The sequence below is a fragment of the Vicugna pacos genome, chromosome 20, assembly GCF_048564905.1.
Source record: "Vicugna pacos chromosome 20, VicPac4, whole genome shotgun sequence".
NCBI lineage: Eukaryota > Metazoa > Chordata > Mammalia > Artiodactyla > Camelidae > Vicugna > Vicugna pacos.
The window spans coordinates 17683247-17709245 of record NC_133006.1 but is presented as its reverse complement, the minus strand read 5'-3'; the positions used below and the strand labels follow the sequence as shown (position 1 = coordinate 17709245).

General features: G+C 38.4%; 1 protein-coding gene across 6 annotated transcripts in view; it reads right to left on the bottom strand.

Annotated features, from left to right (window-relative positions):
- KIF6 (kinesin family member 6) overlaps positions 1 to 25999 on the bottom strand; it is a 293420-nt gene that overhangs the window by 159579 nt on the left and 107842 nt on the right. For 5 of the 6 annotated variants that reach the window (XM_015237481.3, XM_072945065.1, XM_072945067.1 and 2 more), the window contains 3 exons: positions 22169 to 22312; positions 21156 to 21242; positions 15149 to 15252 (listed from right to left, as the gene is read on the bottom strand). In XM_015237481.3, coding sequence (XP_015092967.2) covers positions 15149 to 15252; positions 21156 to 21242; positions 22169 to 22312 — 335 coding nt within the window. Of the gene's footprint in view, positions 1 to 11371; positions 11461 to 15148; positions 15253 to 21155; positions 21243 to 22168; positions 22313 to 25999 lie in introns of those variants that run through there. The other variant, XM_072945069.1, reaches the window with a different exon arrangement.

Here is a 25999-nt window from a genome sequence, read left to right as displayed (position 1 = left end):
TGAAGTGACTGATTAATAATACACAATATTATAGCCCAAATATACAAAAAAAGAAGACAAATATTATAAAAATAATTTAAAGTTAAAATTCCAGAAGCAGATGTAATTTAGATCTCAGAACCAACTATGTGTGTTGTGCAATAATTTGCTATATGCCAAGAGAGAACATTTGTTTTTAATTCTGCTGTGAAATTTAGTGTAAAAGTAGAGTCAACAAAGAAGGGCATTTTTTTCCCTGCTCTTCATTAATTAAGTGAAAACATTTTTATTTTGCCACTTGGAGGTGTAAAATTAGCAAGCAACATGAGTTCTTTTTAATATGACCTCTAATTTTCTGTATAAATTTTGGGAAATACAGCCAGGTAAAAAGAACTAACAAACAAAAAATAAAAAACAAACAAACAAATAAAACACTAGTAATTCTAAAAACATTTTCATGTTTTTTCCTTCTGATACTACCTCCTTCTTTGTGGGTAAATGCGTGTGTGTATATTCTAGAGAGAGAGAGTAAAACAGTTTGCCCCTTTGTTTCTAATGGAGAAGCCTGACAAAATATCTAACAGAAGGGAACAGATTCCTCAGCAGCAATAAAAGTTGTATCAAGGGATCACAGGGAAATAATAATTGTGTTTAGTGCATAAGCATGAATTATTCCATCAATCCTCATAACAGCACTGCAAGTGGATACCATTATTACTCTCACACAACAAATAAGGAGTAACTGAGACACACATACAGATGATATAATTTGCCCAAGGTCATACAGGTAAGATTAGAAAACTGAAGTAGAGGGATCATTTAAGATAATGCATCTCAGAATAGAAAGAGAGTCAAGATTAGAATTCAAGTCTCTTGACTCTCACTCCATTCAGATCAATTTCCTCTGCCTTATCTCAGTGACTCTGGACAAAGTTCAGAAAATGGTTGTGGCCAAAATTCTGAATACCTCAGGTAATTCCTCTGTCATTCACACTGATAAGAGAGATTCATGAGGCCAAGCAGATAGTGGACACCAAACTAGCGCTTGTGGGGTCTAAATGTCAGGAAGTGCTTTCTGTCCACAGAGACTGGTCCTGAGGCCCCTCCTTCAACCAAACACCTGGGCACTCCAAGTAGAGGTCCTGGAGGTGGAAAGTGAATGGCTCCTGAAAGAAGCCAGAGAGAGACTCAAGGCCCTGACTGAGTGTTCACCAATTCATTCAACAAATATTTATGAAGGGTCTACGGTGGGCCGGGTATATAGTGGAAACCACACAAAGTTCCCAGTCCTCATGAAGCTCCCTCATGAAGTAGGGAGACACAGACAATAAACAATGAAACACTGATATGCTGTTGCTACTATGAAGAAAATAACTCCACATAAAGGGAGTAAAGAGGGACAGGGGAAGGTGTATCTTAGATACTGTGGCCTGGGAAGCCTTTCTGATAATGTGACATTTGAGTAATGAAGTGAGGGAGGAGCGTTTCAGGGGAGGGCTGATGAGGAGGGGAAGCCTGGGAGGGAATGAGGCCCAAGAGGTTGCCAGAGGCCAGGCCATGTGGGGCCACCGGGTCCTGGGAAGAAGTTCTGGACAGTCAGAGGGAGCCACTGTCACTGTCACTGGGATGACTTCATCCATAATGACAAGAGATTGTACATCAACTTTCTTGAGATTTTTCATTTTTTAATGAGTAATCTGGTGTAGGATAGCATTCATATTTCAAACAATTTTCAAAAGATTGTTCAGACTCCGGTATAACTTTTCTTTCTCTCTCACCTCCACCCACACTACCTCCCTCCAACCTCCTCTCTGTCTCTATCCCTCTCTCAATCCCTATCTCCATCTCTCTCTCTCTCTTATCCTTAAGGAACATGGTTTCCTGAAAGCCACTCCTCCCTGTCTCCACAGTAAAGATACTTTCAGAGAATAATCAGGAGAGCTCATCGTGTCATAGAACTTGCAAAGCATAAGCCATGATTTTGAAACATATTTTTAACAGTGGTTTGACAAATAAAACCACTTGGATTTCAAACCATACTGTAAAGCTACAGTAATCAAAAGAGCATAGACTGGCACAAAAACAGACACACAGATCAATGGAACAGAACTGAGAGTAACACATATATGGACAATTGATTTATGACAAAGGAGGAAAGAACACACAATGAGAAAGTCTTTTCAGTAAATGATGTTGGGAAAACTGGACAGCCACATGCAAAAGAATGAAACTAGGCCACTATCTTATACCACACACAAATATTAACTCAAGTCAGACTAAAGAGTTTGTTAAGACCTGAAACCATAAAACTCCTAAAAGAAAACACAGATGGTAACCTCATTGTTATCAGTCTTAGTCATGTTTTTGTGTATCTGACTCTAAAGGCCAGGCAAACAAAAGCAAAAATTACAAATGGGACTATATCAAACTAAAAAGCTTCTGTACAGTGAAGGAAACCATCATAAAAATGAAGAATGGGAGAAGATACTTGCAGATCATATATCCCATAAGGAGTTAATATTCAAAATATATAAAGAACCCATTTGACTCAACAACAGAAAAACCCAAACAACTTGATTAAAAAATGGGCAGAGGATATGAATAGATATTTTTCTAATGAAGACATACAGATGTGAATAGGCACACGAAAAGACGTTCAACATTACTAATTATTCGGGAAACGCATATCAAATCCACAATAGACACATCACCTCACACTTGTTAACAATGGCTATTATTGAAAAGACAAAGAATAAAAAATGTTGGACAGAACGTTACTGGGGCTGTACATTGGTGCAGCCACTATAAAAAACAGTATGGAGATTCCTTAAAAAGTTAATAATAGAACTACCATATGACCCAGCTATTCTACTTCTGGGTATTTATTTTAAGAACATGAAAGTGCTAGTTGGAAAAAATACATGCAACCTTATGTTCACTGCAGCATTATTTACAACAGCCGAGATAAGCAAACAACCTAAATGTCCATCAGTGGATGACTGGATAAAGAAGATATGAAATATACACAGAGCGGAATACTACTCAGCCATAAAAAGGAATGGAATGCTGCCATTTTCAACAATACTGATGGACCTTGAAGGTATTATGCCAAGTAAAATAAGTTAGATAGAGAAAGACAAATACCATATGCTTTCACTCATATGTGAAATTTAAAAAAACAAAACAAACAAAATAAAACAAAGAAAACCTCATAGATACAGAGATCAGATTAGTGATTACCAGAGGAAAAGGGCATTGCAGGGAGTGAAGTGCATGAAGAGGGGTCAACTGTATGGTGACCAATAGTAAATAGACTTGTGGTGGTGATCACTTTGTAGTGTATACAGATATTGCATCATAATGCTGTACACCTGAAAGTTATTTTTTTAAAAAGAAAAAATACATATTTTAATAGTGGTTTGACAAATAAAATCAATTTGGAGGCCAGTGACAATAAACTGAATATAAAAAGGATAAAATATTATTGATCCAGAGTTAAGTACTGACAAGAGACTTTCCCCAAAAGATTGATTTGGTGTCTAATTCTTACTAGGACTATACTAACTCAAATATTGTAGGGTATCATTTATATTTTTGTTTCCTTCTTCTCATTTTGAAAATAGTTTGAGGGTCACAGGACAAGACTTATCATCACAGTGATGGTATATCTCAAATTATATGAGGTGGTGTTGATTTTCATTATTCTGTCCCATACTTTTTGGGAACAAGTTATCAAATTTTAGGCTCAAGAAAGCCACTATACCTGTAGTTGAAATTTGTTTTATGGTTCTAATCCAGTTCAAACACTTTGAGAAACTGAGCCCAATTAAACTTTTATTAGACTATTCTAATAAAAAAGAATGAACTGCAAGTTAAACATGGTGGAAATGACTTCTCTTGAAGTCACCTTTAAATGCTTACTTTAAAAGGATGAAAGCACTGATGGGTTTTCTGTATGCCACTTCCTCTATAAAGTCTTTCCTCTCTGTTCTGCTGCCCTTTGCAAAACACTCGCCCTCCCGATCTTGGCCCCGGGTGTCTATTATAGCAGCTCAGCACCATCAGTGAGCACGTATGTCTGGCCATCTGTCTCTCTGTCCCCAGTGGCCAGCCGCCTGCAGGATCCTTTCCTTTGTCTCTGAGCTCCCCACTCCTAACACAGTGTCTAACATGGTATCAACAGTAGTCAGTGTTTATTCACTAGAAAGAATGAATAAAGTGAGATTTATTTGGTGCAAAAATGGGGATTTAAGATTCTTCCTTTAGGTAGGTTTATTTGCATTTAAATAGAAGTTTGGGACATCAGTGAAGCTTTTATTAGTACAGACTGGTACTTTTGAAATAAATTTTGTGCTTGTGGGCTTGATAACACAATGTGTTTGGTTTTAAGCTATATGTAAACTATATTTAGTATTAAATTATTTAATTATATTAAAAGAAATCTCATCAGATAATAGTTTCCAAATATAGAACAAAATCCCAAGAATGAAAGGTGAAGGCCTACGCTCTATTTTACCCGTGACTTAAGAGCTTGAGGGTCAATTACAGCACAGCCCCCGGCTTCACTGACTGTTTCAGCCTAAGGATGGGATTATTCCCAAACAGAAGCAGTAAACAGAGCAAGAGGAATCTGGGGACTCCTTAAGAGCAGGAGTGGAGGCTACCCTGGCCAGTGCCCTAGGTAATTTCCCGTTTGGGAAAACGTACATCAAACTAGAGCATCCATTTTCTTAAGGTACCACTTGCCTGCACAGATGGATTTCCATAGCTCAGTATCTTAAATTGTGTGATTACACGCTCAGGAGCCAAGTCAAATATCTCTCCAGTTTTTCCCTTTGTGGATTTAATGCAGCTTATGCATAATCTTTGCTGTATTAATATTCACTGATTATGTGCTGCAAAATGATATGAATAAAGGTGCTGTGTTCATTCAGTTAAAGCAGACACGGCTCCTGCCCTCAAAGGCCTTTCAGTATGGTGGGGGACACAGATGATAACCTGACAATATCACAAGTACACGATTATAAACAGATGAGTACTCGAAGGAAAAGTACAGAAAACATGAAAATGTGCAGCACAGTCATGATTGAGTTGAGGCTGGGGGTCAGAAAAGATGTCTTTGAGGAAGAACAATTTAAACTGAAGTTTGAAGGAAGAGGAGAACAAACAAAACAAGATGTGTGTGTGTATGTATGTATGTGTGTGTGTGTGTGTGTGTGTGTGTGTGTGTGTACGTGTCCCCATGCACACGCCACCCCAGGGAGAAGTCAGAAGTATCTGCACGTGCAATGGCCCCGGGGTGGAAGACAGGATGGAACGTTTAAGAAATGAAAGGTCACTGTTGTTGAAGTCAAGGGAGCAAAGGGGAGAGGAATGTGAAATGTGGCTGAAAACACAGAAAAGGGTGACAGCAGCAGCCACTTGTAGGCCACATGCAGGATTTTGGTGTTTTCCCAGGAAAAACAGGAAGTCAGAAGTCACTGAGGAGTTTTAAGAAGAAGAGTGAAATGGTAAGAACTGTATTTTTAAGAAGGAATATTCTGGCTGCCCAGAAAAAGATTTAGAGGGGAGCAAAACTCCTATTATATTCCATTTTAGCAGGAGGGAAAGGTGACAGAGGTGTGGACAAGAGGTGGTAGGAAGTGGTCTAATTCAAGACAGGCTTTGAGAACAGAGTCAACAGGACTTCCAAATGGGGTGGATTTGGGGGATGAGAAAATGAATAGAATCACAGGCAACTCCTAAGTTTCTGGCCTGGGCAACCGTAGGGTTTGGAGAGACACTGATGGGGATACAGTGGCAGAGACCCGGTCTGGAGAAAGATGGAGAAGAATTTAGTTTGGGGCATGCTGAGTTCAGGGCCATCTGTCAGGTAGGCAGAGTGATCCATGAGTGTGGCATTCAGGGAAGAATAAATATGGACCAGTAAATTAAATATAAGTCATTAGCACTGGGATGGCAACTGAGGTGTGGGTATTGATGAGATCATCTAGAAAAAAAGTATAAAGGAAAAGAGAAGAGGAGGTCCCAGGACAATGCTGTGAGGAATGCCGACATGAAAGTGGATAATCTGGCCCAAGAAGCCAAGGAGCAGTCTGGAGATGGGAAGAAGACAAGAGAAGTGTCAGTGAGAGGGTGGTGAATAATGCTGAATGCCACTGAGAGGTCGAGAAAGACGAGGGCTGGCACAGGTCCATTATATTGAGCTACACTGAGGTCCTTCAATCACCAGTGCAACTGGGCAAAAGCCCGACTGGAGCATGTCGGGAGTGAGTGAGAGGGAAGGGAACGGAGACCATGAGTGAAGGCAATTTCTTGGAGTGGTTTAAAGGAGAGGAAAAGCGAGCAGTAGGGAGAGAGGGCAGCTGGGTCACAGGAGAGCATTTTGATTTTTAATATTGGAAACACTTGAGCCCATTCAAATATTAATAAGAAGAGTCCAGTAAAAAGAGAGAAGTTGTAGATAAAGAAAAAGTTGAAGGGAGGTTGAGGTTCTTGAGATGGCAGAAAGGACTGGGAGTGAGGTCCGTTCCAGAGAAGGGATACCTTCTCTACTGTAGCAGGAAGGAGGTGGGGGTGCAGATGCAGGTTGGTGTGTAGCAGAGCGGGAATTTGAGGAGGTTCTCCTCAATTTGTATATGTTATAATTACCTGTAAAAATAAATGTCTGTGTGCTCTGAGGTGCTTGTTGTCAAAGATAAGCTGCTGTTATGAAAGTAACCACAGTGAAATTTTACCTAAAGAAAAATTCCTGGCTGTACAGTTTTGTTTTATTCTGCTTTGGTTGTTTAATGACTGGTCTTTTAATTTTGTATTATATTTGTCATACAGATTTTTCCAATTTTCAAAAAGTCAGGTTAGTTGAAGTTAAATTTATAGATAGTAAAATTTAAAATTACCCCTTCTAGATGGTATTATGATTTCCAACAAATGTGTATACTTTTGCAACGACCACTAAAATCAAGATATAGGATATTTCAATTACCCTAAACACCTCCCTCTAGTTCCTTTGCAATCAGTTTCCTCCCCAGCCAGCAACCTTGGCAACCACTAACTGATTTCTTCTCCTATACTTTTGCCTTTTACAAAATGTGATATAAATGAGATCACTAGCATGTACCTTTCTGTGTCTAGCTTCTGCTACTTAGCATAGTGCCAAAATGGTCAATGAATTAAGACAGTTTTATTATTTCCTTGCCAGTTCTTCATGTGTTTTATTTATATTTCTTGCCTCATTGCACTGACTAGATCCTTTAATATGATGTTGAATAGAAGTAGTGAGAAAGGATATACTTGCCTTGTTTCCAATTTTAGGAAGAAAGAATTCTTTGTTTCATTGTTAATTATTATATTAGCTATTTAGTTTTTTTTTGTAGATACACTTTATCAGTGTATGGAAGTTCCCTACTATTCCCGTTGTACTCAGAGTTCTGACCATGAGTAAGTGGATTCAAATGCTTTGTCTGCATTTATTGAGATAATCAAATATTTTTTTCTCTAGTTTGTTAATATGGTGAATTACATTGATTGATTGATTCTTTAAAATGTTAAACCAGCCTTGCACTCCTGGGGTAATTACCCTTTTGATCATGATTTATTACCTTTTTAATATTTTATGACACTTGATTTGCCAATGTTTAATTAAATATTTTTATTCATATGGGATGTTGGTCCATAACTTTCTTTTTTTCTAATATATTTGTCTGATTTTGACATTAGAGCAATCCTGGTCTTGTAAAATGAGTTGGAAACTGTCCCCTTCTTCTGTGTTTCCTGGGAAAGTCTGTGTAGAATTGGCACTCTTTGCTCCTTAAACTTCTGGCAGAATTTGTAGTGATGCTATCTGGGCCTGTAGAATTCTTTGTTGGAAGGTTTTTCCAATGAATTCATTTTCTTATATAGATATAAGGACAACTCAGGTTCTCTGTGTCTCTTGAGTGAGCTTTGGTAGTCAGTGTCTTTTAATACTTTGTCAGATTTATCTAAGCAAATATATTGTCGTAAGTTGTTCATATCATTCCCTTGTTATCCTATGAATGTCTCATCTTTCTACACTGTTTACTATTAATACCCTGAATCATAAAGGAAGGGACATTTTTTCCCCATTGGAAAATACCCAATGAATGGAATATTTAATTATATGTAAATAGATATAAATGGAAGGAATAGGGGTGACGTGGCTAAGTAGAAAGATAAATTCAGTTGGCAAGCTGCCTACAGTAAGTTGGAATGTCAGGGGATGTGGTCCTGTGGATCATCACCTACCTCAAATCAGATCAGAGAATTTCTGGGCTAACTTTTGGTCTTGACTTCAGCCTTGTATCAACTCAGTACCAGCCACTCCAAAATTTAAATCTTCATCCTCAGCCTTCCTCTAATGTTCCAGAATTCAATGAGTACATCATATATTCCTTCATCATGTTAGGATCCGAACATTTCTTATCCTCAACCAACTTCTTTTCCCAACTTTTCCATGTGCTGATAATCTGGTTTAAGTCTTCAGCTTTCATTATCCTCCCTTCTTTATCTCTTTTGTATTTGTAGTCATCACTTCTGTTGATTCCTCTTCAACAAAGCCTCTCACATTTGTCTCTTCTTCTATTTTCATTGTCATTACTTGAGTCTTTTCCCTAAATTTCACTCCAAACCTGATACAACATTTTCCTGATTTCTCATTCCTGCTAATTTATTCACTGCTTGCAGAGTGACAGCAAGAAAAAAGTTTTCCCCATGTAAGTTCTTTCACGGTATTAAAATAACAACTCTTGTTTTATTTTTCTCTTTGCACTTTTTACTCTCTGAAATGCTCTGTATTTTAGTTGTTTATACAGTGCATTATCTCCATCCCCACTAAAGTGTAAGCTCCATGAGGGCAAGGACTTTGTTTATTCCTGAATCTCTAGCACCTAGAACAGTGCCTAACATAAAGAAAGAGCACAGTGAACATTACTGAATGAATGAATAAACTGCAATACTCTCAAATCACAATGTTTCCTAGTCACAATTAAATAAAATAGTGGTTCCTCTGAATGTGGTATTCACAGCTAAACATGAGGTCACCATTCATCTATCTAATCCTGTTCTTCTGTTCTTCCATGAGAACGCTAGGCTTCTGCTAGGCTAATTTTAATCCAGGTCCTTGCTAGCTGGTGCTTCGTATATGCAAGACCCCATTCTGGTCTCATGATTTCTCTCCCTTCTCCTCACACTGTGCTCATTCCCTGTAGGCACCTTTGTTGTGTAGTCTCCTTCAACTTAGAATGGTACCTTCTTCCTCTTGACATCTTTTGAGGTAACTTATTTATCTTGTGAAATGGGTGATATCTACAATGACTTCCCCCATTTTTGCATTCTTACATATTGATTTAGTTTTTCATTATTATAGATTATGAGTAAATAATGTATTAAACCATATGTAATAAACTGATATTAGATTTTAAAATATGGAGCTGAAAGTGTGCATAGATAGCATTTACACATAAGAGAGCCATTAAAAAACTAGTATGAGTATAATTAAAAGCATAATTTTTTATAATTCTCAGTGTCCATTTGTTCTTTCCACTAATACACTCTTATTCTCTGTTTTATATATATATATGTGTGTGTGTCTGTGTCTGTATGTATAAAAGTGTGCATGGGTGCATATGTATTATTTCCCCAATAAGACTATAAGTCTTTGGAATTATTTTCTGTATCCTATATTCATGAATCCCCAAAAGCACTTATTAAAATGGTTAGCATCTAGTAGGCAGTCAAAAAATTCAGGTTGAAGGATTAACTGATTTGCAAAAATTAACTAAAAGAAATAAGTCAGAGAAAGGCAAATATTGTATGAACTCACTTGTATGTGCAAAATAAAAAAGTTGTTGAACTCAGAGAGTAGATTGATGGTTGCCAGGGGCTGGAGGGTAGCGGAAATAGGAAGATGTTGGTAAAAGGGTACAAACTTCCAGCCATAAGATCAATAAATTCTGAGGATCTAATGTACAGCATGGTAACAATAATTAACAATACAATATCATCTACTTGAAAATTGTGTACAGAGTAGATCTTAAATGTTGTCACCACACACACAAACAGAAAGGTAACTATGTGAGGTGATGGAGGTGTTCTCTTACCTTACTGCAGTAATCATTTCACAATATATACGTATATTAAATCATCACATTGTGCTCTTTAAACTTAAACAGTGCTATATGTCAATTATATCTCAATAAAGCTGGAGAAAAAAATTAAAAAGAAAAACAAAGGATCGAGATGTTTGGAAATTTACTTTGGGCAAACTTGAGCCCATGAGATCCAATTCAGTTCCATCTCAGAAAGAAAATGTTGCTGTGCAGAAAATATTCTACTCATTTAGACTTGGGTCAGGAAATCATGCTCCCATCCTAGCCAGAGGCATACAGGCTTTTTTTTTTTTTTAAACCAGAGGGAAAAAGAGGTATGTGTTTACAGAATCAATCAGAATCAAATCTTCACCCAAGAATTTCTGTATAAACATTAACTTGGCTATACAGTCTTTACCCAGCTGTCTCTTTTCAAATTTACACAGGCAAAAAAAAAAAAAAAGATGTAAACTAAAAATATCCCAATAACTGGAGGCTGACATCTGAAATCCTCTTCAGTCGAAGCATACAAGTCAATGCAACAAATATTTACATTAAGAACTGAAATTCTGGGAAACAGTTCAAAAAATTTGATAGGGCTAGGTATTAACAGACATCTCTGAACTGTCCAATGCATACTGCATAGAATATATTATCTATTAAATATCTGCTCTCTGACATCCTTCACAGAATCCCTGATAGAAATGTCCTCATGCCATGACAGTCAGCATAAGCCCAGGAGTCAGGGACAGAGAAGGAGACCAGGCTAGAACACTCTTGCCACTTTGTCCTGCTGAGCTGTGGAACCCTGTCTCTCTCCTACACCACTATTCCCCTCCCACCCTCACTACCCAGGAGTCTGGGCGCAATGCGAGGACTGAAGCTGATTCACATTTCTAAGTAAATGTCCAGGGATGCCAGAAGACAAAGAAGCATGAAATAATATTAAACAGCAGAGCCATATTAGGCACAAATTTTAACTTACCTCTTCTACTGTAAGATGCTAAAGGACTCTTAAACCTGATGAATTTGAATACTGTACCAGTATTCAATCTAGCAAATTATGGCAAAATACAACTGCAACAACAATATAACAAAAACAATAACAAAAGAACCCCCAAGCTATCGGAATAATCTCCACTGTCAGCATGAAGAAATACCAGTTACTGGGTTGTTGTGAAACTCTACGCTTTGCTTTGGCAGGATGGATGCTGTTTGCGACACATGTTCTCCTCAGCTGCTGACCAGAAATCATTAATGAGATGTAATGCTACTAGTACACTTACCTTGACAGCAGAGAAGCAATTTCATTGCGAATTGTTGAAGTTTACTTATTAGTAAAACATGAACAAAGTTTACAAGATTCCTGAGCTCAAAATTAATCATTATTCTCTCTGCAGTCTCATGTTTTATTCATATCTCCTCATAATACTTATATATTGCATCATAATTACTTGTGCCCTGTGCCTGTCACTGCCACTAAATTGTGAACCCACTGAGAGCTGGATCTAGGTTTTTGTTCATCTGTGTTCCTTTCAGGACATAGGGTAGAGTTTTATGAATCCTAGATGAATAATAAATGTTAAATGAATGAATGAACCAACTGCCCAGAAAACCGAATGGCAATCCTACATACTGTCTATGCAGAATCTGTTCCGACTGACATTTACATATTTGTTATCTATGGATCAAATGTTATCTATGAAACTAATCCAAGATCTAACAGCCCGTCAGTGTTTTAAATCTATTGTCACCATTATATTTCTCTCCATTCTACCTCCAAACTCCTATGAATGGCCAATTTGTATGTCAATAAATCTAAACAGAAACAGATATTTATGTAATAAATGGCAAGTTAGTAAAATAATATAATATCAAATATCATAAAGAAGACATAACAAAATTTACTTATTACTGTTTTTATACTTTAACGCATTTTTCTCTTTGTGAAAGTACAGCCTGTGGTGATCTCTTTAAGAGAGGCTGTAGGGTGGTGAACTTTCCATCTGAAAATCTGTAAGTCTGAAAAATGCCTTTGTTTCACCTTCACCTTTGGATATTAATGTGGCTACATACAGAAATCTCCATTCACAGTCCTTTTTTTTTTTTTTAGCAGTAGAAGCTCTTGTTTCCAGAGTTGTTGATAATAAGTCTTCTCAAAATCAGAGTCTTGGTTGGTAATACTTCTATTCTCTGATGACTTTTAGGATTATTTCCTGTATTTGGAGGTTCCAAAATTTTTATACAATATTATACTACTTATTACATGGTTACCCTTTCATTCTGAAGTCTTATGTCTTTTTTTTTTAAGGTCTAAGAGGTTCTTAGGTATTATTTCTTTTAACTATTGGCTCCCCCACATTATCGCTATTTCTCCTCCATAATCTCCTTTTTGTTAGATATTGGTAAATCTCTAGGATTCTTTTCATTAAACTTTCTATCTCTCTCTCCTTTTATCTTATATTCTGGAAGAATTTCTTAGTCTTGATATTCCTAGCTCACTAATTTGCCCCTCTGTTTTCATTCTACTTGGCCATCATTAAGTTCTTAATGGCAGCATGTACACTGTCTCACTTTCAAGACCTCCTCTTGATCATGTTGTTGTTTCTTGGATGGAGTACCACATTTTATATCTCTCAAGCTAGTAATCAGTCTTCTTTCTTAGTTCTGAAGCTCTCCAAGCTATGAAAACTTCTTGTTCTTGTCTTTCTTGATGTTGGCTGTCCTCATATTTCTAGTCATTCCCAATTGTGAGCTCACATTTCCTACACTCTCAGCTCTCAACTTGGGCAGCCAGTCTTGCATGAGGGACTGAAGCAGCTGTGGGTGCCTGTGCTCCTTTGTGTTTTCAGTGAGAACAGGAGATGCAGAACAGGAGACAGCAGCTGGTCTCCTGAGCTTATATGGTCCCTCTTTGTCCTGGACATCATCAGCTACCTGGAGCCCTTTCCAATTTCTCTGTCCTAAACACTGACCTAAACACTGGGGGGAGAAGGGAAGGATGCACAGGTTCACAGGAACAAACTGTCCCCACTACCACAGCGTCATCACACCCTCAGTGGCTCTTCTCAGCCCTCTCCTATTCCAAGGCGTCACCATTTCTAGACAGGGGGCCTTCTTGGTGCTGCACATGACTTGGTCTATCATTTTCCCCTGCCTAACTCAACTCCACCATTCAGTCTCCCAGGAATTCCTTGAAGCCTCTAGTCCCTTGGGAAGTTTACTTCTTATTCTTGGGTATGGATAGAGATCAGAATGTTTCTTTGTATCAGTTCTATAGTCTCCCAGATTTGGAAGGAAACTGCAGCATTTACTTACTCAGTCTGACAGCCTGAATCACCACATTTAGAATCTTATCCTTTAACTGAGCCTTCTAAGCAACACACAGAGTATACAGGAATTAGAGAAACACTGATAAGTACCAGTGATATGTTGGTTATTTTCCTAAGTTTGCTATTAGGTCCAGTTCCCACTTTTCCCTTGTTTGACTCTGCATCACAGGAAACTACACTCCCTGACTCTGTTGACAAATGGCTTCTGGGTAAGTTCAGCCAGTGGGAGGCGCTACTGGGGACTGGTAGAGGGGCTGTGGGAGAAGCCAGCACTCCCTACCGGCATGATGCCTCCAGAGCACATCCGGCTCCTCAGAGGCCCTGGCTTCTGTCAGGGAGCCCTCATCATAAGTCAGCTCCTGCCGCCAGCACCACACTCCGGCTTTGTAACACAGCCTTCTACCAGAGTTCCTCCAGTTTGAGGGGTGCCAGAGCGCTGCTATTCCTGGCTTCTGGGGTGCTGCAGCATTCCCACAATACCATCTCCTGTACAATAAATTCCTTAAAGTTCCTTTTGTTGAGAGGTCTAGAATGGTTTTGTTTTCCTGGCTGGATCCTGATTTGAAGATTAAAATTCTGAAGAGACATCTTCAAAGATAATAATGGGTAATTCCTTTCTTTGAGGGGAAAGGGCACCACAGGGAATTTTAACCGTGGGCTTCTCAATATCTAAGATATCCCACGTTATTCCAAGGGGTGACATGAAATTATTTGACATGTAAATTCTGGCAATATATTTCACTTTAATCGCGTATACGCCACAAAGCAGTTCTGTAAGGAAAGCCTGAGGGGCCTATCATATTGTTAAACACAGCGTTCTAGAATTAGGAAATGCTATCCTAGAGGAGGAAGGCTTTGAATATAACAGAAACCTTGCTTAAGGCTTCTCAAGCTTTAGACCCACCTCCAGGGGCAGCCATGAGCTAGTTTAAAGAAAATACTTTTTATCATCTCTATTAGTTACCATTTTCTCTGTTGAGAGAGGGTCAGGTCACATGACAGTAAACCTTTAGAAAAATCTTGTGTAGCTCTATTTCTTATTTGGAAATAGAGAATACCTCTGCCTTCTAAGCCTATTCTGTTGTTACCACTCCACAAATGCTTAACAAGTAGCACAGAAACAAGAGAGCCCATCACTGTGACTCACGACCAGAGAGAACACGAGGTCCAGGCTGAGCCACCGGTATGCCATGAGGCTGCATATCTGAAGGCTCTGAAAGATGCCGCAGTTGTATAAAGCTCTGAATACCTGCTTTCATTCCCATTTTGGGTGTCTGAAATGCAATATATGGGCCACCTATTTATGAAAGGAGAGGGCTTACTTTGGCATGGGATAAATTGGTGCCTGCAGCAAGATGCTGTTTAATACAAAGGACGTTTCTTGAATTCCTTTCAGATCTGAGATCCACAGCTTAAGAGTGTTCGGTGTATATGTTTTAAAATTGCACGACCATTATACAATCCCTTTTCTTCAGCCGGCATGAGAAGGATATTCCCAACCTCTCTACGCTCTGTTCTTTGCTTCCTCAAAGCTGAGGCGGCAAAAACACTGCCAGCCTTATCCAGCTTTTCATGGAAAGCCGCCACTCTTAACTGGCGCCTAAATGCAATTTCAGACCGTCCCAGGAGACCTTCGTGCTTTGAGGTGAATTCATAACATGAGGGCCAACAAAGAAGTTAACACAAACTTGCTCTGTTGAAAAGGAAAAGAGAAAAAGTCTGCAGGCTTACTGAAGGAGCTCGGCTTCTGTGAGCGCCTCTGTCCTCTGCTCCCCTGTAACAAGGGCCAGTTCATCCTTCAGCTCCTGGATTTCCTTTTGTAGGCGCAGAATCATCTACAAATGGCAAAGCAGGAGAGTAAATGTCAGCTCCTCCTTCAGGGGAATTATGTGACAGAGAATGTACATCTTTCAAAATTATAAACTATTTCAAGGATAGAAACATGTAAAGAGAATGATATAAAAGGCACTCTTGTACCTACCACCCAGTTTTGTCAAATCTTAACATTTTGTCAGAATAGTCCTAGATTTTTTTTTTTAATTAATAAAACATTACTGATGTAACCGGAGCCCCTTACTCCTGTTCCCGTTCTGTGCTTCCTAGGCTGATAACTATCTGGCATTTAGTGGGTAGCATTTCCCTGCATGTTTTCAAACATTTACTCCACATGTATGGATGTGACTGTAAGTAATGTATGATATCATTTCTCATGCCTTACATTTTATGTAAATATTACCGTGCTGCACGTAACTGCAACGTGTCTTTTTTTTCACACTATGTTTTTGAGATTATTTATATTGCTTCTTGTGGCTGTAGCTCATCAATTTTCATAGATATTTATAGTATTTCAGTAAAGGAATATATCACAATTTATGTTATCTACGTCTTCTGTTGATGGACATTTAGGATTTTTACTGTGAACATTATAAATCTCTGGGCACATATGGGAGAGCTTCTCTGTAGTGTGCACTTAGCATTGGGTGGTTGTCGAGTAAGTGCATCTTCCCTTTTTCATATGTTGCTAAACTGCTCTTTACAGTACTTGTACAAATTCTCATTAGCTACATACCTAAGTTCCTGTTTCCACACATTTTTGTCACTATGCGTGTAGTATTGCCAGACACTTTAATTTTGCCAATCTGGGAGGTGTAACACGGCATCTCATCCAGTTTTCACCTGTATCTTCATGATTATTAGTGAGGTCGATCATCTTTGTACATGTATATTGGCTGTTGGGCTTTCCTCTTCTGTGAATCATTTATTCACATTCTTGCCATGTTTCAGGTGAGCTGTTTTTCTTTTCCTTATTGATTTGCAGGCTTCTGTGCATATTCTGGATGTGAACCCTTTGTTAGCTACATGCAATGCACAGGTTTTCTCCCAACCTAGGTCATGTTTTTCACTTTGTGATGTTCTTTTTGTTAAATGAAAGTTTTAAATTTCAATATTTCATTATCAACTGTTTTTGTTATGAGTTTATTTTTGTGTCTTCTTCAAGAAAATCTATTTTACCTAAAGCCATAGGGATAGTTGCCTGTATGTTCTTATAAAAGTTTTCAAGCTTTGCCTTCCACATTTAGGTTGATTTTATTTTGCAGGAAGTGTGAGATGTGGATATAATTTAAATTTTTTTAGGGCTAACCATGCAAGATTTGCTGTTAAATTCTATTACATAATATACTTTCATATAAAAAATCTTTTTCTGGGCTATTGGTTAAAAACATTTGTCTTCTTGACTATACACATGGCAATACCACACTGCGTTCATTACTATATCTTAAGAAATTTTGGCATCTAGATAGAACAAGCCCCTTCCATCTTGTTCTCTTCCAAAATAGGCTTGTTTTTTCATATAAATTTTAGACCTGGCTTGTAAAATTCTACCAAAGGTCCTCCTCAAGTTTTAACTGGAAATTAATTTGATTAAAAGGTTAATTTGGTAAGACATGAAAGTAATGATATTGAATCATCACATCCATGAACATGCTACGGCTTCCACTGATTCCTTTTAATGCAGATTTATGGTTTTCTCTATAAATATATTACATGTTTTAAATTAGATTTTGTTCCCAGAATTTTAAAGTTTTTGTTGCCATTATAAATGGAATTTTTGTAAAACTGCATTTTCTAATTATTGGCTTTTGATGTATAGGAAAGCAGTTTACTTTTATGCGTGGATTACATAGCAAATAATTTTCTCAACATTAATTTGGTTATCTGTTTATCTGTTATAAAACACTCCTGGATGGTCTATGTGAGCAATCACATTGTCTGCAAGTAATGACAGATGTTCTTAATTTCAATCCTCATAAGTTTTAAAAAATCCTGCCTTTGTCCTTGCTAGAACCTCTGAGTACAGTACTTAAGACATTCTTATCTTATTCCTTCTAACATTTCACCTTTAAAATGTGTGCTGTAGTTTTGGGTTGATAACCCTTAATCTTTTTAGGGATGTTCACTTACATTCATAGTTTGATGAGTCTTTTCAAACTACAGATGAATGTTTAATGTTATCAAATACTTTTTCTGCATGAGGTGATGTGATCATATAATTTTTCTCTTTTAAACTGTGAATGTGATGAAGCACCTTAATTCATGTGATTTTACTTTTTAGTATGAACTACTTCAGATATACAAAAGGTATTAATAATACCTTGTTCCTACTGCTTAGCGTAAGTGAATGCCAATGTACCTACTACTTAGCTTAAGAAATAAAATATTAGACTCCCATTAAGCCCTCACCCCTGGATAGCCTCCCCTAAGTGAATTCCCCATTACCACTACCCTAAATTTAGTATTTATTTTTCCCATTTTTTTCCTTTTACTATTAATTTGTATATTTTCTAATGATAGATTATCCTTAAATTCCTGAAATAAATCCAGATAGGTCATGATACCACATATTATATTAGTGATCATATGGTCATAAGGCAAAGTTCCTAAAACAGAAATTAGCAGGCTGAATCCAATTTTTATTCTTCTTCCAATATTTGGTAAACAAAAAAACCCCATCAAGTTGATCTGTCTGTCTTTCCTTCTTTCCTTCCTTCCTTCTCTCCTTCCTTCCCTCCTTTCCTTTTTCTCTATTTCTCTCTCTCCTTTTGGTAGCTTTGTTATTATTGAGTCAATTTATGTATTAGTTGCAGATATATTCATGTTTTTCAGTTCTTTTTGCATTAGTTTCAGTGTTATGTTTTTCTAGGAAATTGTCCATTTTGTTTAAGTTTTCAAATTTATTGCCATTCAAGCACTTTGTTATTATTTTAAGATATCGACTGTACATACTTACTGTTAAGTCCTCTTTTCATTTTAAATATTATTGTATTGATACGGCCTTCTTTATTCGTTTCTTCATGAATCTTTCCAGAGATCTGTTCATCTTATTAATTATTAAAAATCAACTTCAGGTTTTGTTCTCTTTACTCTATCTTCACTTTCTCTTTTGTTTTCACTCATCTTTATACTTTTTAGTTTCTGTCTTTCTATTTTTTTGGATTTATTTTATTGTTCATTTTCTAGCTTCTTGGCTTGGGGGTTACCAGACTAAGGGAGCTATGAATATCTGAATTTCAAATCCATATGAGGCAGAGCCTTAGAATTTCAAATTTTGAGAAAAACTACATCTTGTCCTACTAGAGTCCAGGCGAGGCAGACAAGCTTGCCCAGCATCTTCCTATGCCCGTAGACACCCCTGGCATCTTCACACTTCTGCTGGTTTTATGTTGGAGAGTGGGGAGGATGTCTTAGATTCATCATCTACCTTCCAAGGTCCCAGGCTTTGACTTCTATACCTTTGTTACAACCCCCTTCACCCCTCTACTCCAGGACAACAGCAGCCTCAGCCTTGTTTCCAGGCCCTGGAGAATTCCCTTACTTCCTTCAACCTCAGATATGTATTTCAAAAGATGCTTGTTCTATTTTATGTATGTGGGTTACACATTATCTGTGCTACATCAATAGGACCAGATGTTACAAGCATGACACTGAGTATTTTGAAATATGTCAGTGCTCCAAGAATGTCATTTAAACTCAGGGATTAAGTGAGTTTTAGCTGTTTGCTTTTTTCAAAACATTCTTAGAATTATCGAGCTGTGCAGAATGAAAATCCTTAGACAGGAACTATGGGAGTCATTCATTTTTGCCCTCCTTCTACCAAATTAATATTGATGCCACGTTTTCCACTTCTACTAAAGCTTTCAAGGTGAAGTCTAATCAAATTATCTTCTGTCTTATTGAACAGAAACTGCGAAACTAAGCCAACTTTTCATGATTTTAAGATTATTACAGTCACATCTCCCATCAAATTACTGTAGGAACTTTGGGATGAGAGCCATCCTTAGAAGATTTTGGCCCACACTCAAGTCACCACAGACTCTGGCCTGTTTGCCATTCTTTTATCATCTTGTCTCTCTATGGTACCAATATTTGTAAAGAAAGCAAGTCAAATACTTGGTGATCCTGATCTTACAGGGCTGGCTCCATACTGTCCATTAAATTTTAAGCGTAAGATACAGGATATCCCATCCAGTTGTATTTTTGAGTGGTTTTGAGAATACTTTTCAATTGTCACTTGTGCTTCAGAAAAGCTCTGTACATAAAATAATGAACAGTAGTGTCAGTTTTTAGAAGCAATTATAAAGGAGATCGGAAAACCACACTTGTCAATTACTAGATTACTCTGCAGCAGGAAGACCTCAACACTTGTTCAATTATCAGCTATTAGCTTTTGACTTCTGGTTTCTCATTTCTTTAAATCTCTCACAGACCTACATCAAACACATGATAATGTTCGTCTTTCTTCATTCTTCAAGTTCCTTCAAAGAAAAGTCTCTCTAAGCCAAATTTGAAGGGAAAAAACCCTCCAATGTCTAATATGTTTATTTTCCTTCAATTATGAAGTAATTTTTGTCTTCAGGCTAGTAAGTCCATTCCTGTCTTTCTCAGTGTCACCAAGCTGCTGGCAGGGTAAGGACAGCAGAAAAACTCATCCTAGGAGTTCAATTCCACTTGATTCCAGCCTTTGAATTGTGTCCTTTTCCAGTGGGGGCACCATGTGATGCTGGGATCTGACCAGGGCCTGGACTGAACACGGATGCTGCCTCACCCAGCAGTTTCTCCAGAAGAGAATTCCACCAGAGGAGCTCAGGCTCCCTGAGGCAGGCAGGACTGACGAAACAGTCACCCCATTATTCCTGGGTCCTCCTTTTCCTCTACTCTTCAATGGCATAATTTCAACGGAGGAAGGGCAAACACTCAAGAGGAAGTAATTAATATGGGTAACAGTGAATTTGAGATCTTTGGAGGGTGGGGGGAATTTGAGAAATTTGTAAGTGAAGCACCGTTGGTACGATTTCCCATCTTTTTCATAATGCATGCCACCAAGCTTACACGAGCTTATTTTCCAGGGAAAATTTTTTTTAAGTAGAATGATTTGAACTTGAGAGTTTTACAAAATCGAAATATTTTACTTCAACATTTTCATTGCTGGCATGAGTTAATCCTTTGTTGCATTTTATTTGTAGAAGACTAAATAGAGAAAAGAAAAAAAATCTGCATTTATGACGAGTAGCTGAATCATGTAACTTGCAAATATTCTTCCTTGAAAACAAGCACATTGATAAAGAAGGAATCATTGTTATAAAACTAGAAGCTTGGCCATTTTTCCAAGCCAATTATTGATTTTCAAGCCAATTATTAATTTTTTTTCAAATCTCTAGAATAAGTCACCAAACAGTTATGTAAAATATGGTTCTACTCAATAACCATTAGGACTTCTTTTTCTCTATAAGCTTTTATAAAAGATAATCTATTATTATTGTCTCTAGAAAGCTAAACTGATTTTCTGAAAGGCTACGACCTGCATATAAATGTAACTGTGTCTGGTTCTACTGTCTGTGTCCTTAGGACTCACTGTGCATCTAACTGAGGGAATGATGGGTGACTGTAGATAAGAGCAGGGGCTCTGGAGTCAGACTGTCTGTGTCTGAATCCTGGCTCTGCTACTTCTGACACTATGACCCAGCTCAAGTTACTGAGATTCTCTGCCTCAGTTTTGTCATCTGTAAAGTGGAGATAGAGATGGCATCTACATATGAGGTCGTTGTGAGAATTAAATGAGTTAACATGTTTGCAGTATTTAGAAGATTGCCTGGCTGGAAGAGTGAATGCCCCACAAGCTTTATTTCATCTTTGATATACTTCGATTTTTTTTTAACATAGTCAGTTAAAAGTTGCTTACCAATCTGGGATCGATTTCTTCATTAAGAACAGCTTCATTCCTTATGAGTGCCACTCGTTGTGCAAATCTGCAGGTAGATATAGACTCCTAAGGAAACAAGGTAAGTCCTTAAAATGTTATGACATAGAGAGATAAAACTTTATTTTTGTTCACAGGAAAAACATGTACACCTAACGAGTGATGTGCATAAAACACAATGAGAAAACATGCTTTCAAATTAGGGAGCTTTGCTCTGGAACATTATTTTGCATTAAAATTTTGTTTGGGCTTAATAAAATGAGTAATACCCCAAGTATGGGAGATCCTGAGGTCCTAAATGACCATTGGTATATGCTTGTCAACTACTGATCTGTCAAACCAGAACCAAATAGACAAACCATAATCATAGCAGATACCATAATCCATAAATATGAAAGGGTACAAAATAAATATTAGTAATGGCCAAAAAGAGAGGCTTTTCAAGGCATCTTATGATGCTCCTGGGGCTTGGCCTTGTTTTGGGAGGTGGCCTACCACTTCCTGTTTTCTTCTCTTAGAGAAAGTCTGAATCCCAAATGTTAAGCTGAAATGCCTGAAACATCAGCTGACTCTAAAGCATTCCAGGAAAGCCATCTGGTAGCCAGCCCCTGACAAGCATCCTGGGTGAGGTGCCTAGGGACACGTCTCGGGACACATCTTGGAGATGTGTCCAAGGCATCTAAGCAATCAGGAGCAAAACAGATCAGGAGAAGCTGGTGGGTCTCCTCTCTCATGCCTCTGGCTGAGGTAAATAATCCATCAGCAGGTCTTCCGAAATTTGTGTATAAGGTTTTCTTCAAACCAGGCTGTGCTATGTGAAGTCAGTTCTCAAATGGGGTAATAATAATGCTGGCAAATTATCTGAACTCTGAACCACTGAAGGCACACCCTAACCCAGCTGAGTAGATGGAAACCCACCCAGGACCCTTGATTCCATCTCACAAACTAGCAATAAAAACTCAGACTGAGAGCTCCAGAAAGAAGGACCAACATACATCGATATTCCTTTTCTCTAAAGAGAGTGTTGCAATCATGGTTGTCATGCAGTTCCCTCCCAGACTATCTCTCAGGACACTGGTCATCATGGAGTTCCTGTACGGAATATGTGAACGGTGTTTTTCTGAAAGGGCAACGATAACCTGTGGGGGAGGAGGAAAAAAAGAGCTTTCACTTAGCAGAAAATGCACATCTGACAACTGAGCTGTGCCTGCAATAAAAATACAAAATGCAGTGACCCCCCCCAAACCTTGGGCTCAGAATACATATATTCATAATATTCAGTATAAAAATGGTGAATATGGAATGAAGCAAATGTAGCAAAAACATACTATGATGAACTCTGTAATTTTTGGATAGATGATATAACTTGTACAGAATTGGATACAGTATTATTATGTTTTCAGTCACTGGGAAATTTGTATAAAAACTCGAGAGTAAATCATGCCAGATTTAAAAAATCCTACCAAAATTGGTCTGTATGCCTCATCTTCAAGGTAAAAGAGGCAGAATAGTAAATAAGAACTACAAGAAGCAACAGGGGTAAGAGGTGGAGACCCCGGATTCTGGTGCCAGGTTGTCCAGGTCCAGATTCTAGCCTTACCAGGGCATGCCACTCAACATTTCTGCCTCATTCTCCTCATCTGTAAAGCAGGGAAGAGACAGTATCTACATGTCAGTAGTTGGGATAATTAGAAGAGTTAAAATGTGCAAATTACTTTGAGTAGTAGCAGTGTTTAAGCAGTGTCTTAGGTACTTAATAGGAAGGCAGTAGATGGATGGGTGGGAAGATGGATGAAAGGCTGCTATGGGCTGTCCCCAAAGGGAGCCACCGGGGGTCCAGGGCTTTCTGGGGAGGATGAATCCAGTGCTTAGATGCCTATTGCAAAGCATCAGGAATAGATCACCCACAGATGTGACACGTGACTTCAGGCTCCTTGCTTTTCCTTTTGTCCTCTCATGGTCTCCTCTCTGCACAGCAGCCAGAGGAATCTTTATAAAATGTTTGTTACACCAAGTCACTGCTTACAACCTTCCCAATGCACTTAGATAATGACCCAATCCCCGCGTGACCTGGTTCCTGTCTACCTATCTCGCTGCACCTCCCATGGAGCTCTCGTGGTCCACACTGGCCTTGCTGTTGCTTTCCCACACCAAGTGTAGCCCCACGTCACAGCCTTTGAACCTGTTACTTTTTACCTGGGATACTCTTGCCCCAGATTTTCTTACAGCTTCCTGCCTCTCATCAATCAAATCTTTGTCCAAGTTTTATTTCCTCACAAGGGCTTTCCCTAAATCCTGTATCAAATTTAACACCCTGAAATCCAGGCTTTTGCTCTGTTTTATTTTTCTTCTGATACTTACCACTATTTGAAATTTTATTTATTTACTTGCTTGTTATCTGCCTCCCCACTAGACTTTCTGCTCCACAAGGCAGAAACAAAGGACTTTGTTTCTCTTATTCATGGCTCTATCCCCACTGCCAAGAATAGTGCCCCGCACCCAGTACGTGTGGTGGAAACTAAGTGTCTCTCTCAGCTCTTGTGACAGCCCCCATTCTAGTTCTGCTTCCTACGAAGTTACACTTCCCAGTCTCTCTCACAGCTCACAGTTTGTGTGAGACCTGGCTCCATCAGGCAGACACCCCTGTGTGGGGTCTGGAGGGGAGTAATGAGAGGTGGTAGTCACAAGAAGGGAGTCCAGATTTGTAGGAGAGTGTGGTGGCAAAGGCATCAAGTTCTTTTGAGGCAGCTTAAGGGAAGTTTCTGGAATCTAGGACCTAATGTTCTAAGTGCCAAGTGGGGATAACAGTAGCCTTTTACAGAGCGGTTCAGTGGTGTGGTTAGAAGTGTCTCTCAGTTGCTCTCCTCTGAGCTGTGCAGTATCCAAGCCCAGTTTTCTAATTTTTCTTGAGATTCTTTACGTTTAATAAGCTCTATGTGGCTTAAATTAGCTAGAGTGACTTTCCCAGTCTGCAACTGAGAAATCTGGCTAACACAACATATGTTCAACACTTTTTTCGACTGTGAAGGAATGAATGAGTGGATTAATTAGTTTTACCTGGGAAAGCAGTGTGAGGGCCTTAGTATTGAATGGCATTTGGGACAACTAGGTTTCAATGTAATTGGAAAGAAAGTGAGGAATATGGTGGACCCAAGTGTGAGTGGCAAGGTGGTAGCATGGGGTACTGAGCAGAGGTCCAGGTCCTAAGAGCCAAGAGGACAGATATCTGAGACAGGCAAGAAAGGCCCAAATACCAGACACCAGACCAAACACGGGTTGGTCTGATAGATATGCAGAGAGAGTGGCATTATTGTTTATCAATCACCAACACTTTTCTAATGTCACTATTTTTTTTCCTGCTGTAGGAAATAATATTGATGTCTTTTCTAATCAACAGTTTTATTGACAACTTAGATGATACAAAGGAGACTATACTTGTTAAACTTCCCTTTGGTATTAAATTAAATGGTGTGTTTGTTAATTTGCTTTTGGTTGTAGTAACAGAAACATTTAACTCAAACTGGCTTTAAACATAGGGAAATGTACTGGCTTATGTTAAGTATAATAGGAAATGCTTTAGGTTAGAACTGACCCAAAGGTCAGGGACCTTTTAGCCAAGGTCTTGGTTTTTGCCAGTTTCTCTGCTCTATCTTCCAGGTGGTAGAAGTCTGCCTCTCCTTGGGGCCATAGAATGCCTACAAAATGCCCTGATGTTACATACTTCCATCCTCAAAACTGACGTGAGGAAGCTCTCTAATCCTTAAATGTGAGTCCTGAGCTTCACTAGGGACCAGCTTGGGTCATGGGCCATTGCTGAATCAATTACTATATCCTGGAGAAAGACTGGCTCGAATCGGCTTAGACCAGTAAGGGTGTCCTTCTGGAGCTGGGATGAGCTTCTGGCTGCTACCCCAGAAATAAATGCTGTAGAGGCAATCCTAATGTCCATTCCAGAAAGGGTTATAAAATTGTTAAAGAGAATAATAAAAATTTCAAATGAGATTATGGATTAGAAAATATAGTCTTTAAAAATGGGGGAAATGAAGGCAGTGAATGAAAAAAGAAAGAATCCAGGACTTAAAGTCAGAATCTAGCTGTCCCACTTATATGATCATAGGCAAAACCCTTATTACCCTCAGTTTCTCCACCTGTAAAAGTGGAATTAGAATGCTTGCCTATCTCACAGAAATGATTTAAAGATCATTAGATGGACTATTACTCAGCCATAAAAAAGAATGAAATAATGCCATTTGCAGCAACGTGGATGGACCTAGAGATTATCATACTAGGTAAAGTAAGTCAGACAGAGAAAGACAAATATTATATGATATCATTTATATGTAGAATCTAAAAAAAAAGACAAACAGAAACAGATGCCCAGACATGGAAAACAAACTTCTGGTACCAGTGGGGAAAGGGATGGGGAGGGATAAATTGGGAGTATGGGATTAACAGATGCACACCACTATATACAAAACTGACCCCTGGGACAGATACAGATCTTCATAGTGACCCAGAAACGGCCACTATTTGAGAGAGAGGCAGCAGTAGATTATTTTTGGTGAGGCTGCTTTGTGTTCTCTAAATTGGGCAGAAACCAAATGACCTGAATGGCACGGGGTAAGGAGGTGTTCAAACAACCTGGATTTTTTTTTTAACATTTACTTCCATTTTGGATTTCATGCATAAATGCAGTAACATGTTCCAGAAGGCATTCTTTAAGCAACACAGAGTGGAACCTCACATTACACTTAATGATATTTCCAAGTACCTAGAAACTACGCCTGAAATCAATAATTCAGCTTGCTATTTACTGAACTAAGGAG